Raw genomic sequence first — 18,799 nt, forward strand, 5'->3', positions numbered from 1 at the left:
TTGTCTTTGTATGGCTGTGATAGATGTTGTCTTTGTATGGCTGTGATAGATATTGTCTTTGTATGGCTGTGATAGATATTGTCTTTGTATGGCTGTGATAGATGTTGTCTTTGTATGGCTGTGATAGATATTGTCTTTGTATGGCTGTGATAGATATTGTCTTTGTATGGCTGTGATAGATATTGTCTTTGTATGGCTGTGATAGATATTGTCTTTGTATGGCTGTGATAGATGTTGTCTTTGTATGGCTGTGATAGATGTTGTCTTTGTATGGCTGTGATAGATGTTGTCTTTGTATGGCTGTGATAGATGTTGTCTTTGTATGGCTGTGATAGATATTGTCTTTGTATGGCTGTGATAGATATTGTCTTTGTATAGCTGTGATAGATATTGTCTTTGTATGGCTGTGATAGATGTTGTCTTTGTATGGCTGTGATAGATATTGTCTTTGTATGGCTGTGATAGATATTGTCTTTGTATGGCTGTGATAGATATTGTCTTTGTATGGCTGTGATAGATATTGTCTTTGTATGGCTGTGATAGATGTTGTCTTTGTATGGCTGTGATAGATATTGTCTTTGTATGGCTGTGATAGATGTTGTCTTTGTATGGCTGTGATAGATATTGTCTTTGTATGGCTGTGATAGATATTGTCTTTGTATGGCTGTGATAGATGTTGTCTTTGTATGGCTGTGATAGATGTTGTCTTTGTATGGCTGTGATAGATATTGTCTTTGTATGGCTGTGATAGATATTGTCTTTGTATGGCTGTGATAGATGTTGTCTTTGTGTTGTTTTTGTATGGTCACATGGTCTTTGTATGGTCACATGGTCTTTGTATGGTCACATGGTCTTTGTATGGTCACATGGTCTTTGTATGGTCACATGGTCTTTGTATGGTCACATCGTCTTTGTATGGTCACATGGTCTTTGTATGGTCACATGGTCTTTGTATGGTCACATGGTCTTTGTAAGTCTGCGAGTTGAAACAGTCATGTGTGTTCTCTGTAGTCTGATAAATGCAGGTTTGTGAGCAGTGGCAGGTATTTGGAGCTGTCTGGTATATAAGCCAGGATCATAGAGACCGCATATTTCATACACCCCCACAAATCCTTAGACTGGAGGTTGTGACACACACACACACACACACACAACAGACACAAACCACACACACACACACCACAGACACAAACCACACACACACACACCACAGACACAAACCACACACACACACACCACAGACACAAACCACACACACATCACATAAGTATGTCAAATAGAAGGTCAAACATAAGGAACTAAAACGACCTTGCTATGATCTTCTTCCTCTCCCATCTCTCTCCTTTTTCTCTCTCCTATTCTCTAACTATATCCTTATGTCTCTTCCATCAAACTATTTATACATCTATCGCTCTTTCCCTCCATCTCTCATCTCTCCTCCATCCCTCCCTCTCTCCTTTCTCCTCTCTTGGTCTTGTTATAACACTTGTTCTCTATTTCAGTGAGTGAGAGTGTGTGTTGGTGGGGGTGACTATCTGTCTGGTGCACGTCACCTCCAGTTCTATTCACACAGCAGCACTGTAACTAAATGCTGCTTCTCTACCCCCCAGGGGACAGTCAGTCAGCCATCGTACCCTGCCTTCCACCCTTAGTCACAAGGCAATAATGTATGACACAGTGGCAGTGTAGGGCGATAATGTATGACACAGCGGCTGTGCAGGGTGATAATGTATGACACAGCGGCAGTGCAGGGTGATAATGTATGACACAGTGGCAGGGTGATTATGTATGACACAGTGTCAGTGTAGGGTGATAATGTATGACACAGTGTCAGTGTAGGGTGATAATGTATGACACAGTGTCAGTGTAGGGTGATAATGTATGACACAGGGGCAGTGCATGGTGATAATGTATGACACAGTGTCAGTGCATGGTGATAATGTATAACACAGTGTCAGGGCAGGGCGATAATGTATGACACAGCGGTAGTGCAGGGTGATAATGTATGACACAGTGGCAGTGCAGGGTGAAAATGTATGACACAGTGGCAGGGTGATAATGTATGACACAGTGTCAGTGTAGGGTGATAATGTATGACACAGGGGCAGTGAATGGTGATAATGTATGACACGGTGTCAGTGCATGGTGATAATGTATGACCCTGTGCGGGGTGATAATGTATAACACAGTGGCAGGGCAGGGTGATAATGTATGACACCGTGGCAGTGCAGGGCGATAATGTATGACACCGTGGCAGTGCAGGGCGATAATGTATGACACAGTGGCAGGGCGATAATGTATGACACAGTGGCAGGGCAGGGCGATAATGTATGACACAGTGGCATGACAGGGCGATAATGTATTACGCCGTGCAGGGCGATAATGTATGACGCCGTGCAGGGTGATCATGTATGACACAGTGGCAGAGCAGGGTGATAATGTATGACACCGTGGCAGTGCAGGGCGATAATGTATGACACCGTGGCAGTGCATGGTGATAATGTATGACCCTGTGCGGGGTGATAATGTATAACACAGTGGCAGGGCAGGGTGATAATGTATGACACCGTGGCAGTGCAGGGCGATAATGTATGACACCGTGGCAGTGCAGGGCGATAATGTATGACACCGTGGCAGTGCAGGGCGATAATGTATGACACAGTGGCAGGGCGATAATGTATGACACAGTGGCAGGGCAGGGCGATAATGTATGACACAGTGGCATGACAGGGCGATAATGTATTACGCCGTGCAGGGCGATAATGTATGACACCGTGCAGGGTGATCATGTATGACACAGTGGCAGAGCAGGGCGATAATGTATGACGCCGTGCAGGGTGATCATGTATGACACAGTGGCAGAGCAGGGCGATAATGTATGACGCTGTGCAGGGTGATCATGTATGACACTGGCAGAGCAGGGCGATAATAAGTGATGTTCCAGGAAGGATCCATCCCAACACACTCCCAGTCCTGTCTCCCAGTCCTGTCTCCCAGTCCTGTACGGAGCAGAGTTGTTGGAGCTGTAGTGAGGGGTGCTGTGCACTAATTATTGTTAGTTCAATGATCATGGGAAGGACATAAAGTGTCTCCCAAATCAAATAATAGTTTCCCTCGATTTAGATAACATCAACTGATATGGCTCATCAGTAGTGAAGGGTTCCACAGCGGGAGCTGGTGTGTGTGTGTGTGTGTGTGTGTGTGTGTGTGTGTGTGTGTGTGTGTGTGTGTGTGTGTGTGTGTGTGTGTGTGTGTGTGTGTGTGTGTTTATATGCATGTAAATGATATCTCTCACCCTTCCTCTCACATTAACAATGCACAGGCAATTGTCAATTCACTTCACACCTCCATTACATTTTCTTTGTTGACAGTTTATACAAACTGTACAAATATTCATCCTCTCTTCCCTCTCTCCTCAGTGGATGGTGCGATCCACCGCACGGCCGGCCCCCTCCTGAGGTCCGAGTGTGCTGAGCTTCGAGGGTGTGAGACGGGAGAGGCTAAGATTACAGGGGGCTACGGCCTGCCTGCCAAGTGTGAGTCCATGAGGAGATGATATCCCAGCTATACATCTCTATCACACAGCGATGATATCCCAGCTATACATCTCTATCACACAGCGATGATATCCCAGCTATACATCTCTATCACACAGCGATGATATCCCAGCTATACATCTCTATCACACAGCGATGATATCCCAGCTATACATCTCTATTACACAGCGATGATATCCCAGCTATACATCTCTATCACACAGCGATGATATCCCAGCTATACATCTCTATCACACAGCGATGATATCCCAGTTATACATCTCTATCACACAGCGATGATATCCCAGCTATACATCTCTATCACACAGCGATGATATCCCAGCTATACATCTCTATTACACAGCGATGATATCCCAGCTATACATCTCTATCACACAGCGATGATATCCCAGCTATACATCTCTATCACACAGCGATGATATCCCAGCTATACATCTCTATCACACAGCGATGATATCCCAGCTATACATCTCTATCACACAGCGATGATATCCCAGCTATACATCTCTATTACACAGCGATGATATCCCAGCTATACATCTCTATCACACAGCGATGATATCCCAGCTATACATCTCTATCACACAGCGATGATATCCCAGCTATACATCTCTATCACACAGCGATGATATCCCAGCTATACATCTCTATTACACAGCGATGATATCCCAGCTATACATCTCTATCACACAGCGATGATATCCCAGCTATACATCTCTATTACACAGCGATGATATCCCAGCTATACATCTCTATTACACAGCGATGATATCCCAGCTATACATCTCTATCACACAGCGATGATATCCCAGCTATACATCTCTATCACACAGCGATGATATCCCAGCTATACATCTCTATCACACAGCGATGATATCCCAGCTATACATCTCTATCACACAGGGTGGTCTTATAAAATATTGGAGGCTATACGGAGGCTATATAGATAATTGATACAGGTTATATCACACAGAGTGAATTATAACATTTTCACTGCATATGGTATTATACATCCCTACCCTCCATCTCTCCTTCTCTCCCTCTTTCGTCATTCACTACCTCCTTCCTTTGTTCTCCCTTTCTCTCCTCCATTCTCCTCCCTCCCTCCCTCCCTCCCTCCCTCCCTCCCTCCCTCCCTCCCTCCCTCCCTCCCTCCCTCCCTCCCTCCCTCCCTCTCTCTCTCTCCTCCCTCCTTCCCCCCTCTCTCCTCCCCCCCTCTCTCTTCCCTCCCTCTCTCTCCTCCCTCCCTCCCTCCCTCTCTCTCCTCCCTCCCTCCCTCCCTCCCTCCCTCCCTCCCTCCCTCCCTCCCTCTCCCCCCCCCTCTCTCCAACCTTACTCCCGTGTCCTGGTGTGGATGCAGTAATTATGTGGTTGGTCTGACTGTGTTTAGAGATTCATACACTCTTTAATGTATTCACTTAGCTGTGATGTCCTCCGTTATTTGTGTGTGTGTGTGTTTGTCTCTCTGCTTGTGGTTGTCCTTGTTTGGATTTTGTGTGGTGTGTGTGTGGTGTGTGTGTGTGTGTGTGTGTGTGTGTGTGTGTGTGTGTGTGTGTGTGTGTGTGTGTGTGTGTGTGTGTGTGTGTGTGTGTGTGTGTGTGCGTGCGTGTCTTTGTCTCCCTGCTTGTGGTTGTCCTTGTTTGGATGTGTGTGTGTGTGTGCGTGCGTGTCTTTGTCTCTCTGCTTGTGGTTGTCCTTGTTTGGATGTGTGTGTGTGTGTCTTTGTCTCTCTGCTTGTGGTTGTCCTTGTTTGGATGTGTGTGTGTGTGTGCGTGCGTGTCTTTGTCTCTCTGCTTGTGGTTGTCCTTGTTTGGATTTGGATTTGGATGTGTGTGTGTGTGTGTGTGTGTGTGTGTGTGTGTGTGTGTGTGTGTGTGTGTGTGTGTGTGTGTGTGTGTGTGTGTGTGTGTGTGTGTGAGTGTTAAAAGCATGGTGGATACCAGCTTTTTGTCATTGTTGAGTTAAACTTCACAGTGGGAGAAAGAGTACAGGAGAAGACCAATAGACAGAGAGGGGAGAAAGAGAGGGAATAGATGAAAGGAGTGAGTGAAAATGGAGGGTGGGCGGAAGGGGGGAGTGAAAATGGAGGGTGGGTGGAAGGGGGGAGTGAAAATGGAGGGTGGGAGGAAGGGGGGAGTGAAAATGGAGGGTGGGAGGAAGGGGGGAGTGAAAATGGAGGGTGGGAGGAAGGGGGGAGTGAAAATGGAGGGTGGGAGGAAGGGGGGAGTGAAAATGGAGGGTGGGAGGAAGGGGGGAGTGAAAATGGAGGGTGGGAGGAAGTGGGGAGTGAAAATGGAGGGTGGGAGGAAGGGGGGAGTGAAAATGGAGGGTGGGAGGAAGGGGGGAGTGAAAATGGAGGGTGGGAGGAAGGGGGGAGTGAAAATGGAGGGTGGGAGGAAGGGGGAGGAAAATGGAGGGTGGGTGGAAGGGGGGAGTGAAAATGGAGGGTGGGAGGAAGGGGGGAGTGAAAATGGAGGGTGGGAGGAAGGGGGGAGTGAAAATGGAGGGTGGGTGGAAGGGGGGAGTGAAAATGGAGGGTGGGAGGGTTGATGACTGTAGGGAATTAGAATGAGATGCCTGGTTTTCTCACTATATCATTCTGTGTGTGTGATGGTGTGAGTTTATGTGTTTGGTGGTGACTAGGACAATGTCTCAGCCTGTCAACAGCTCAGTTCTACTTCATTCTCGCCCACAGAGACGATCTGTCATTGTGCGACATCAGACAGTTCAGACAATGATCACAGGCCTGTTGAAACACACTTATATTGCTTCCCAAATGGCACCCTATTCCCTATGCAGTGCACTACTTTTTACCATAGCCTATAAGACTCTGGTCAAAGTAGTGCACTATATAGTGGGCAGAGTGCCATTTGGGACACAGTCAGTGTCCCTGTGGTACAGGCCTGCTGGGGTGTCTCACTGTGTAGTGCACACAGCCTGCAGAGCACAGCATGTTCAACCAACAGAGAGATACTAAACACAGCCATCCATTAACTAACAGTTAAACTGGCTCAGACTGTTAACCAACATTAACTGTCCAGACTCCAGTGTAGCAGCCCTGGAAGACTGGTGGAGAAAAGGAGAAGAATTAACAAACATGGGGAGAGAAAGAGAATCTGGCAGAATGACGTAAGAGCGTCAGGCGGAGTGTGTGTGTGTGTGTGTGTGTGTGTGTGTGTTGTTGTTGTTGTTAGAGTAGGGAACCTTTGGCAGGTAGACCAGACAACCACAGCCCCAGAGTCCACCTGTGTACCGATACTGCAGTGTTACCGTGTCAAAACCACAGAGAGTCAGCAACACACCAGGGAGAGAGAGTAAAGGAGAGAAGGTGCTAGAAGGAGAGAAGGTGCTAGAAGGAGAGAAGGTGCTAGAAGGAGAGAAGGTGCTAGAAGGAGAGGAGGGAGAGAGACAGAGGGAGGGAGACAGACGGAAGGAGGGAGGGAGACAGACAGACGGACGGAAGGAGGGAGACAGACAGACGGACGGAGGGAGACAGACAGACGGAAGGAGGGAGGGAGTGAGACAGACAGACAGACGGACGGACGGACGGAAGGAGGGAGGGAGACAGACAGACAGACAGACAGACAGACAGACAGACAGACAGACAGACAGACAGACAGACAGACAGGCAGGCAGGCAGACAGGCGGAAGGAGGGAGACAGACAGACGGATGGAGGGAGACAGACAGACAGACGGATGGAGGGAGACAGACAGACGGAGAGAGACAGAGACGGGAGGGAGAGAGAGAGACGGGATGGGAGAGAGAGAGACGGATGGGAGAGAGAGAGACGGATGGGAGAGAGAGAGACGGATGGGAGAGAGAGAGACGGATGGGAGAGAGAGAGACGGATGCGAGAGAGAGAGACGGATGGGAGAGAGAGAGAGACGGATGGGAGAGAGAGAGACGGGAGGGAGAGAGAGAGAGACGGGGATTGTTTCGTCACCACTGCCAGTTATCCTCTCTCACCTTATCCCTCCATCCCTCCCTCAGTGGCCAATTATTACTAATTAAAATCTTCACCACAAACCTAACAAACACCCTCACCCTCTTCTTCAAGAACTCTCCCCCTCTCTTTTTAATCTACACATCTCCTTTACCTGCTTTCATTCTCCCAGTTCCCCTTAGTCTTCCTTCGCTCTCCTCTCTTCTTCTTTATATCTCCGTGTTATTGATATTGATAGTTAGTTGTGTATTGACTAAGGAGCCAGGGCGTAGGACTAAAGCTGTGTCATGATATTGATAGTTAGTTGTGTATTGACTAGGGAGCCAGGGCGTAGGAGTAAACATGCATCATGATATTGATAGTTAGTTGTGTATTGACTAGGGAGCCAGGGCGTAGGACTAAAGATGCATCATGATATTGATAGTTGTGTATTGACTAAGGAGCCAGGGCGTAGGACTAAACATGCATCATGATATTGATAGTTAGTTGTGTATTGACTAGGGAGCCAGGGCGTAGGACTAAACATGCATCATGATATTGATAGTTGTGTATTGACTAAGGAGCCAGGGCGTAGGACTAAACATGCATCATGATATTGATAGTTAGTTGTGTATTGACTAGGGAGCCAGGGCGTAGGACTAAAGATGCATCATGATATTGATAGTTAGTTGTGTATTGACTAGGGAGCCAGGGCGTAGGACTAAAGATGCATCATGATATTGATAGTTAGTTGTGTATTGACTAGGGAGCCAGGGCGTAGGACTAAACATGCATCATGATATTGATAGTTAGTTGTGTATTGACTAGGGAGCCAGCGCGTAGGACTTAAGATGCATCGTGATATTGATAGTTGTGTATCGACTAAGGAGCCAGGGCGTAGGACTAAAGATGCGTCATGATATTGATAGTTGTGTATTGACTAAGGAGCCAGGGCGTAGGACTAAAGATGCATCATGATATTGATAGTTAGTTGTGTATTGACTAGGGAGCCAGGGTGTAGGACTAAACATGCATCATGATATTGATAGTTGTGTATTGACTAGGGAGCCAGGGCGTAGGACTAAAGATGCATCATGATATTGATAGTTAGTTGTGTATTGACTAAGGAGCCAGGGCGTAGGACTAAAGATGCATCATGATATTGATAGTTGTGTATCGACTAAGGAGCCAGGGCGTAGGACTAAAGATGCGTCATGATATTGATAGTTGTGTATTGACTAAGGAGCCAGGGCGTAGGACCTAAGATGCGTCATGATATTGATAGTTAGTTGTGTATTGACTAAGGAGCCAGGGCGTAGGACTAAACATGCATCATGATATTGATAGTTAGTTGTGTATTGACTAAGGAGCCAGGGCGTAGGACTAAAGATGCATCATGATATTGATAGTTAGTTGTGTATTGACTAGGGAGCCAGGGCGTAGGACTAAAGATGCTTCATGATATTGATAGTTGTGTATTGACTAAGGAGCCAGGGCGTAGGACTAAAGATGCATCATGATATTGATGGTTAGTTGTGTATTGACTAGGGAGCCAGGGCGTAGGACTAAAGATGCATCATGATATTGATAGTTAGTTGTGTATTGACTAGGGAGCCAGGGCGTAGGACTAAAGATGCATCATGATATTGATAGTTGTGTATCGACTAAGGAGCCAGGGCGTAGGACTAAAGATGCATCATGATATTGATAGTTGTGTATTGACTAAGGAGCCAGGGCGTAGGACTAAAGATGCGTCATGATATTGATAGTTGTGTATTGACTAAGGAGCCAGGGCGTAGGACTAAAGATGCGTCATGATATTGATAGTTGTGTATTGACTAAGGAGCCAGGGCGTAGGACTAAAGATGCGTCATGATATTGATAGTTGTGTATTGACTAAGGAGCCAGGGCGTAGGACTAAAGATGCGTCTAAGATAGATCAATAATTCTTCTTTCTTCTTCGTGATAACGGTTCATCTAGCTAACAGCAGATCTGTTGCTCTTGGTGTTGCTTTGTACTGCAGGCTCCATACTGGGTGGTGGTGTTAATACATTCACTTAATTCATTCAATGTTCAAAAAGCGGTCTGGTGTGGTTCTGATAAAAGAAAGAGGGGAGTAGAAGAATGTATTTGAAGCTCTGTTTAGGAAAATGATGTCAGATCCTTTTATCATTGTGATTTTGTTCCTCTCCCCTGTTTCTCTCTCTCTGTCGGTCTGTCTCTTTCTGTCTCTCTCTCTGTCTCGCTCTCTGTCTCTCTCTCTCTCCGTCCCCCTGTTTCTCTCTCTCTGTCGGTCTGTCTCTTTCTGTCTCTCTCTCTGTCTCGCTCTCTGTCTCTCTCTCTCTCTCTCTCTCTGTCCCCCTGCTTCTCTCTCTGTGTCTCTCGGTCCCCCTGTCTCTCTCCGTCCCACTGTTTCTCTCTCTCTCTCTCTCTCTCTCTCTCTCGGTCCCCCTGTTTCTCTCTCTGTCTCTCTGTTTCTCTCTCTGTCTCTCTCTGTCCCACTGTTTCTCTCTCTGTATATCCCGGTCCCCCTGTTTCTCTCTCTGTATCTCTCGGTCCCCCTGTTTCTCGCTGTCTCTCTGTTTCTCTCTCTGTCTCTCTCCATCCCCCTGTTTCTCTGTCTCTCTCCATCCCCCTGTTTCTCTGTCTCTCTCCGTCCCCCTGTTTCTCTGTCTCTCTCCGTCCCCCTGTTTCTCTGTCTCTCTCCGTCCCCCTGTTTCTCTGTGTCTCTCCGTCCCCCTGTTTCTCTCTGTCTCTCTCCGTCCCCCTGTTTCTCTGTCTCTCTCCGTCCCCCTGTTTCTCTGTGTCTCTCCGTCCCCCTGTTTCTCTGTCTCTCTCCGTCCCCCTGTTTCTCTGTCTCTCTCCGTCCCCCTGTTTCTCTGTCTCTCTCCATCCCCCTGTTTCTCTGTCTCTCTCCGTCCCCCTGTTTCTCTGTCTCTCTCCGTCCCCCTGTTTCTCTGTCTCTCTCCGTCCCCCTGTTTCTCTGTCTCTCTCCGTCCCCCTGTTTCTCTGTCTCTCTCCGTCCCCCTGTTTCTCTGTCTCTCTCCGTCCCCCTGTTTCTTTGTCTCTCTCCATCCCCCTGTTTCTCTGTCTCTCTCCATCCCCCTGTTTCTCTGTCTCTCTCCGTCCCCCTGTTTCTCTGTCTCTCTCCGTCCCCCTGTTTCTCTGTCTCTCTCCGTCCCCCTGTTTCTCTATCTCTCTCTCTGTCTCTCTCCGTCCCCCTGTTTCTCTGTCTCTCTCCATCCCCCTGTTTCTCTATCTCTCTCTCTGTTTCTCTCCATCCCCCTGTTTCTCTGTCTCTCTCCATCCCCCTGTTTCTCTATCTCTCTCTGTCTCTCTCCATCCCCTGTTTCTCTATCTCTCTCTCTGTTTCTCTCCATCCCCCTGTTTCTCTATCTCTCTCTCTGTTTCTCTCCATCCCCCTGTTTCTCTATCTCTCTCTCTGTTTCTCTCCATCCCCCTGTTTCTCTATCTCTCTCTCTGTTTCTCTCCATCCCCCTGTTTATCTCTCTCTCTGTTTCTCTCCATCCCCCTGTCTCTCTGTCTCCAGTTGGATGGTTGTTTACAATAACTCCTCTCCTCAAGAGGGAACCGAGGGGCCCTCAGGGCTTTAAGGAATAGAACTGGGGCCTTTCTTTGTGCCAAAGCCTGGGCCTGGATTTAGTGCCCTTTCTGCTTCACTGAGCACGAACTGAGGCTTGACACCCAGAGGGTCGCCTGGAATGGGAGTTAAAAAGGAAAGAGACAGATGGGAGTGAAGAGAAAGGAAGGGAATGAGAGGATAGAGAAAGAGAGGTGGAGGAGGGACGGAAGTTTTTAATAAAAGGCAATCGCAGTGACTCTCAGGCATGAATTCAGAGTGTCCAGGACAGAGGGGAGGTGTCAGGGGGATGAAAGTAGAAGTGACACTTAACAGGTTGAATCACCAGGATAATAGGGGGGAATATGACACAAAGGAAAAGTAGGAGTGGGTGTTACAGGATCACGTGGTGTTCACTTTTCTTTTGGGTTCAGACTAGCATGACAACCAAGTATGAAAGAGGATGCACACACTCCTCACTCACTCACACTCTGAACTGTATTATCCATGCATGGTCAACTGTGTATCATGTCCAACCTTCTCCTCTCGTTCCCATCTCTCTCTCTCTCTCTCTCTCTCTCTCTCTCTCTCTCTCTCTTTCAGTAATATGTGCCTGACTCAGGTGATGTATGGGGAAACTAAACAAACAGAAAATCGATAATGTAAACAACAGTGGAGAGAGGCAGTAAATTACACCCCACAGAGAGCACTGTCTAACTGAGGTGAGGGAGGGAGGGAGGGAGGGAGGGAGGGAGGGAGGGAGGGAGGGAGGGAGGAGGGAGGGAGGGAGGGTTGAGAGCGAGGGAGAAAGGGAAGTGTAGAAAGGAAGGATGGAGAAAGGGACGATTAAAGAGTAGAGAAGTAGTGCGGAAATTATAAATTGTAGTGAAAAACAAAGTAGAGAATTGTGTTTTTAGATTTTGAGAATAAAGAGAGTTGGACTATATGATGGGCTCAGACTCAGTGGAGTAGTGTGGTGGTGGCTCAGACTCAGTGGAGTAGTGTGGTGGTGACTCAGTGGAGTAGTGTGGTGATGGCTCAGACTCAGTGGAGTAGTGTGGTGGTGGCTCAGACTCAGTGGAGTAGTGTGGTGATGGCTCAGACTCAGTGGAGTAGTGTGGTGGTGGCTCAGACTCAGTGGAGTAGTGTGGTGGTGGCTCAGACTCAGTGGAGTAGTGTGGTGGTGGCTCAGACTCAGTGGAGTAGTGTGGTGGTGGCTCAGACTCAGTGGAGTAGTGTGGTGGTGGCTCAGACTCAGTGGAGTAGTGTGGTGGTGGCTCAGACTCAGTGGAGTAGTGTGGTGGTGACTCAGACTCAGTGGAGTAGTGTGGTGGTGGCTCAGACTCAGTGGAGTAGTGTGGTGGTGGCTCAGACTCAGTGGAGTAGTGTGGTGGTGGCTCAGACTCAGTGGAGTAGTGTGGTGGTGGCTCAGACTCAGTGGAGTAGTGTGGTGGTGGCTCAGACTCAGTGGAGTAGTGTGGTGGTGGCTCAGACTCAGTGGAGTAGTGTGGTGGTGGCTCAGACTCAGTGGAGTAGTGTGGTGGTGGCTCAGACTCAGTGGAGTAGTGTGGTGGTGGCTCAGACTCAGTGGAGTAGTGTGGTGGTGGCTCAGACTCAGTGGAGTAGTGTGGTGGTGGCTCAGACTCAGTGGAGTAGTGTGGTGGTGGCTCAGACTCAGTGGAGTAGTGTGGTGGTGGCTCAGACTCAGTGGAGTAGTGTGGTGGTGGCTCAGACTCAGTGGAGTAGTGTGGTGGTGGCTCAGACTCAGTGGAGTAGTGTGGTGGTGGCTCAGACTCAGTGGAGTAGTGTGGTGGTGGCTCAGACTCAGTGGAGTAGTGTGGCTCAGACTCAGTGGAGTAGTGTGGCTCAGACTCAGTGGAGTAGTGTGGCTCAGACTCAGTGGAGTAGTGTGGCTCAGACTCAGTGGAGTAGTGTGGCTCAGACTCAGTGGAGTAGTGTGGCTCAGACTCAGTGGAGTAGTGTGGTGGTGGCTCAGACTCAGTGGAGTAGTGTGGTGATGACTCAGTGGAGTAGTGTGGTGATGACTCAGTGGAGTAGTGTGGTGGTGACTCAGTGGAGTAGTGTGGTGGTGGCTCAGACTCAGTGGAGTAGTGTGGTGGTGACTCAGTGGAGTAGTGTGGTGGTGACTCAGTGGAGTAGTGTGGTGGTGGCTCAGACTCAGTGGAGTAGTGTGGTGGTGACTCAGACTCAGTGGAGTAGTGTGGTGGTGGCTCAGACTCAGTGGAGTAGTGTGGTGGTGGCTCAGACTCAGTGGAGTAGTGTGGTGGTGGCTCAGACTCAGTGGAGTAGTGTGGTGGTGGCTCAGACTCAGTGGAGTAGTGTGGTGGTGGCTCAGACTCAGTGGAGTAGTGTGGTGGTGGCTCAGACTCAGTGGAGTAGTGTGGTGGTGGCTCAGACTCAGTGGAGTAGTGTGGTGGTGGCTCAGACTCAGTGGAGTAGTGTGGTGGTGGCTCAGACTCAGTGGAGTAGTGTGGTGGTGGCTCAGACTCAGTGGAGTAGTGTGGTGGTGGCTCAGACTCAGTGGAGTAGTGTGGTGGTGGCTCAGACTCAGTGGAGTAGTGTGGTGGTGGCTCAGACTCAGTAGAGTAGTGTGGTGGTGGCTCAGACTCAGTGGAGTAGTGTGGCTCAGACTCAGTGGAGTAGTGTGGTGGTGGCTCAGACTCAGTGGAGTAGTGTGGCTCAGACTCAGTGGAGTAGTGTGGCTCAGACTCAGTGGAGTAGTGTGGTGATGACTCAGTGGAGTAGTGTGGTGGTGACTCAGTGGAGTAGTGTGGTGGTGACTCAGTGGAGTAGTGTGGTGGTGGCTCAGACTCAGTGGAGTAGTGTGGTGGTGGCTCAGACTCAGTGGAGTAGTGTGGTGGTGGCTCAGACTCAGTGGAGTAGTGTGGTGGTGGCTCAGACTCAGTGGAGTAGTGTGGTGGTGGCTCAGACTCAGTGGAGTAGTGTGGTGGTGGCTCAGACTCAGTGGAGTAGTGTGGTGGTGGCTCAGGGGAGTAGTGTGGTGATGACTCAGTAGAGTAGTGTGGTGATGACTCAGTAGAGTAGTGTGGTGGTGACTCAGTGGAGTAGTGTGGTGGTGACTCAGTGGAGTAGTGTGGTGGTGACTCAGTGGAGTAGTGTGGTGGTGACTCAGTGGAGTAGTGTGGTGATGACTCAGTGGAGTAGTGTGGTGGTGACAGTCTGTGTTTCTGACATTTATCACTCTGACATGCAGATGGATAGCCACCATAAATGACCATATTCTGAACCTTGAGTTATGTTGGGCTTTTGTGATGGTTGACCTTTGTGTTACTAACAGAGACCCCCTCTAACCCACCCAGACCCCCAAAGGTCCCCTTGCTCTTGACTGAGGCTCAGTGCACAGAGCTAATGTACTCTGTGACAAGCCAGCCCAGAAGGAAAAGGGCTTTAGTGTAGTTATAGATTGATGCAGTGTTCCTGTCGGAATTGTGTTCAGAATACTAGAGTAGTACAGTTTGTTGATTGCAGTGTGCTATAAATGAACTTAATCTCGCTCTTCGTCTCTGTCATTCTCTCTCTGACTCTCTCTCTCTCTGACTCTCTCTCTCTGACTCTCTCTCTCTCTCTCTCTCTGACTCTCTCTCTCTCTCTGACTCTCTCTCTCTCTGACTCTCTCTCTCTGACTCTCTCTCGCTCTGACTCTCTCTCGCTCTGACTCTCTCTCTCTCTCTCTGACTCTCTCTCGCTCTGACTCTCTCTCGCTCTGACTCTCTCTCTATATATATATGTCTGTCTGTGTGTTCCAGATGTGATCCACACAGTGGGGCCCATAGCGATGGGGGAAGTGGGGGAGGAGGAGAGGAGCCGCCTCAGGGACTGCTACCGTCACAGCCTGCAGAAGGCCACTGATACCAAGCTACGCACTGTGGTGGGGGGGGGTGAGGGTTATTATCATCAATCAGTTTAAAATGTATTTTCTCTGTTTTACACTGTGTTTTATACCCCCAGGCGTTCCCTTGCATCTCCACTGGAATCTACGGTTAGTCAACAAAAGTGTTTGTCTGTGTGTGTTCTCTGTGTGTTGTTGTGTTTTCCAGCATCACTACTCAGCAGTTTACAGAGGGGTGAATTGAGTTCAGCACACTAGATATCAGTTTTCAGTAGAAAGAGGTTTCCAGATTAGGGGTTGAGATTAGACAGGCAGATTAACAGAGATTAGGGATGAGATGGTGTTAGCTGGGATGTAAATCCCTCCATTTGCTGCTGGCGAGTTTAGCGATGGCAGCGCTCCAAGACTCCCCAGGGTTTCTGACTAGTGTTCTTCACACAGAGCTCAGAGAAGGTCAACTCAATGAAACTGTCTCAATAAAGATATAGTTTAGAGCTAAATGCTGATTTGTGTGTTTTTACTCAATATTGTCAGCAATTGAATTGTAGCGGGAAGATGATTGAGGCAGTGAGAACATCCAAAGTTAGTGCGCTATATAGGGAATAGGTTGCCATTTGGGACTTAGGTAGATAAAAGTGAAGCAGAGAGGGGTAGAGAGTAGACAGCCACTCTGTTAGAAGAGAGTAGACAGCCACTCTGTTAGAAGAGAGTAGACAGCCAATCTGTTAGCAGAGAGAAGAAGAGAGAAGACAGCCACTCTGTTAGCAGAGAGAAGAAGAGAGTAGACAGCCACTCTGTTAGCAGAGAGAAGAAGAGAGTAGACAGCCACTCTGTTAGAAGAGAGTAGAAGAGAGTAGACAGCCACTCTGTTAGCAGAGAGAAGAAGAGAGTAGACAGCCACTCTGTTAGAAGAGAGAGGAAGAGAGTAGACAGCCACTCTGTTAGCAGAGAGAAGAAGAGAGTAGACAGCCACTCTGTTAGAAGAGAGAGGAAGAGAGTAGACAGCCACTCTGTTAGAAGAGAGTAGACAGCCACTCTGTTAGCAGAGAGAAGAGAGTAGACAGCCACTCTGTTAGAAGAGAGTAGACAGCCACTCTGTTAGCAGAGAGAAGAAGAGAGTAGACAGACACTCTGTTAGCAGAGAGAAGAAGAGAGTAGACAGCCACTCTGTTAGAAGAGAGTAGAAGAGAGTAGACAGCCACTCTGTTAGCAGAGAGAAGAAGAGAGTAGACAGCCACTCTGTTAGCAGAGAGAAGAAGAGAGTAGACAGCCACTCTGTTAGCAGAGAGAAGAAGAGAGTAGACAGCCACTCTGTTAGCAGAGAGAAGAAGAGAGTAGACAGCCACTCTGTTAGCAGAGAGAAGAAGAGAGTAGACAGCCACTCTGTTAGAAGAGAGAAGAAGAGAGTAGACAGCCACTCTGTTAGCAGAGAGAAGAAGAGAGTAGACAGCCACTCTGTTAGAAGAGAGAAGAAGAGAGTAGACAGCCACTCTGTTAGCAGAGAGAAGAAGAGAGTAGACAGCCACTCTGTTAGAAGAGAGAGGAAGAGAGTAGACAGCCACTCTGTTAGAAGAGAGAAGAAGAGAGTAGACAGCCACTCTGTTAGCAGAGAGAAGAAGAGAGTAGACAGCCACTCTGTTAGAAGAGAGAAGAAGAGAGTAGACAGCCACTCTGTTAGCAGAGAGAAGAAGAGAGTAGACAGCCACTCTGTTAGAAGAGAGAAGAAGAGAGTAGACAGCCACTCTGTTAGAAGAGAGTAGACAGCCACTCTGTTAGAAGAGAGAAGAAGAGAGTAGACAGCCACTCTGTTAGCAGAGAGAAGAAGAGAGTAGACAGCCACTCTGTTAGAAGAGAGAGGAAGAGAGTAGACAGCCACTCTGTTAGCAGAGAGAAGAAGAGAGTAGACAGCCACTCTGTTAGAAGAGAGAAGAAGAGAGTAGACAGCCACTCTGTTAGCAGAGAGAAGAAGAGAGTAGACAGCCACTCTGTTAGCAGAGAGAAGAAGAGAGTAGACAGCCACTCTGTTAGAAGAGAGAAGAAGAGAGTAGACAGCCACTCTGTTAGCAGAGAGAAGAAGAGAGTAGACAGCCACTCTGTTAGAAGAGAGAGGAAGAGAGTAGACAGCCACTCTGTTAGAAGAGAGAAGAAGAGAGTAGACAGCCACTCTGTTAGCAGAGAGAAGAAGAGAGTAGACAGCCACTCTGTTAGAAGAGAGAAGAAGAGAGTAGACAGCCACTCTGTTAGCAGAGAGAAGAAGAGAGTAGACAGCCACTCTGTTAGAAGAGAGAAGAAGAGAGTAGACAGCCACTCTGTTAGAAGAGAGTAGACAGCCACTCTGTTAGAAGAGAGAAGAAGAGAGTAGACAGCCACTCTGTTAGCAGAGAGAAGAAGAGAGTAGACAGCCACTCTGTTAGAAGAGAGAGGAAGAGAGTAGACAGCCACTCTGTTAGCAGAGAGAAGAAGAGAGTAGACAGCCACTCTGTTAGAAGAGAGAAGAAGAGAGTAGACAGCCACTCTGTTAGCAGAGAGAAGAAGAGAGTAGACAGCCACTCTGTTAGAAGAGAGAAGAAGAGAGTAGACAGCCACTCTGTTAGCAGAGAGAAGAAGAGAGTAGACAGCCACTCTGTTAGAAGAGAGAGGAAGAGAGTAGACAGCCACTCTGTTAGAAGAGAGAAGAAGAGAGTAGACAGCCACTCTGTTAGCAGAGAGAAGAAGAGAGTAGACAGCCACTCTGTTAGCAGAGAGAAGAAGAGAGTAGACAGCCACTCTGTTAGCAGAGAGAAGAAGAGAGTAGACAGCCACTCTGTTAGCAGAGAGAAGAAGAGAGTAGACAGCCACTCTGTTAGAAGAGAGAAGAAGAGAGTAGACAGCCACTCTGTTAGCAGAGAGAAGAAGAGAGTAGACAGCCACTCTGTTAGAAGAGAGAAGAAGAGAGTAGACAGCCACTCTGTTAGCAGAGAGAAGAAGAGAGTAGACAGCCACTCTGTTAGAAGAGAGAGGAAGAGAGTAGACAGCCACTCTGTTAGAAGAGAGAAGAAGAGAGTAGACAGCCACTCTGTTAGCAGAGAGAAGAAGAGAGTAGACAGCCACTCTGTTAGAAGAGAGAAGAAGAGAGTAGACAGCCACTCTGTTAGCAGAGAGAAGAAGAGAGTAGACAGCCACTCTGTTAGAAGAGAGAAGAAGAGAGTAGACAGCCACTCTGTTAGAAGAGAGTAGACAGCCACTCTGTTAGAAGAGAGAAGAAGAGAGTAGACAGCCACTCTGTTAGCAGAGAGAAGAAGAGAGTAGACAGCCACTCTGTTAGAAGAGAGAGGAAGAGAGTAGACAGCCACTCTGTTAGCAGAGAGAAGAAGAGAGTAGACAGCCACTCTGTTAGAAGAGAGAAGAAGAGAGTAGACAGCCACTCTGTTAGCAGAGAGAAGAAGAGAGTAGACAGCCACTCTGTTAGCAGAGAGAAGAAGAGAGTAGACAGCCACTCTGTTAGAAGAGAGAAGAAGAGAGTAGACAGCCACTCTGTTAGCAGAGAGAAGAAGAGAGTAGACAGCCACTCTGTTAGAAGAGAGAGGAAGAGAGTAGACAGCCACTCTGTTAGAAGAGAGAAGAAGAGAGTAGACAGCCACTCTGTTAGCAGAGAGAAGAAGAGAGTAGACAGCCACTCTGTTAGAAGAGAGAAGAAGAGAGTAGACAGCCACTCTGTTAGCAGAGAGAAGAAGAGAGTAGACAGCCACTCTGTTAGAAGAGAGAAGAAGAGAGTAGACAGCCACTCTGTTAGAAGAGAGTAGACAGCCACTCTGTTAGAAGAGAGAAGAAGAGAGTAGACAGCCACTCTGTTAGCAGAGAGAAGAAGAGAGTAGACAGCCACTCTGT

General features: G+C 48.1%; 1 protein-coding gene across 5 annotated transcripts in view; it reads left to right on the top strand.

Annotated features, from left to right (window-relative positions):
* macrod1 (mono-ADP ribosylhydrolase 1) overlaps positions 1 to 18,799 on the top strand; it is a 114,391-nt gene that overhangs the window by 88,702 nt on the left and 6,890 nt on the right. For all 5 annotated transcript variants that reach the window (XM_014198901.2, XM_014198900.2, XM_045717676.1 and 2 more), the window contains 3 exon segments: positions 3,420 to 3,536; positions 14,850 to 14,971; positions 15,052 to 15,082. In XM_014198901.2, coding sequence (XP_014054376.1) covers positions 3,420 to 3,536; positions 14,850 to 14,971; positions 15,052 to 15,082 — 270 coding nt within the window.

Source organism: Salmo salar, chromosome ssa05, assembly GCF_905237065.1.
Source record: "Salmo salar chromosome ssa05, Ssal_v3.1, whole genome shotgun sequence".
Classification (NCBI taxonomy): domain Eukaryota; kingdom Metazoa; phylum Chordata; class Actinopteri; order Salmoniformes; family Salmonidae; genus Salmo; species Salmo salar.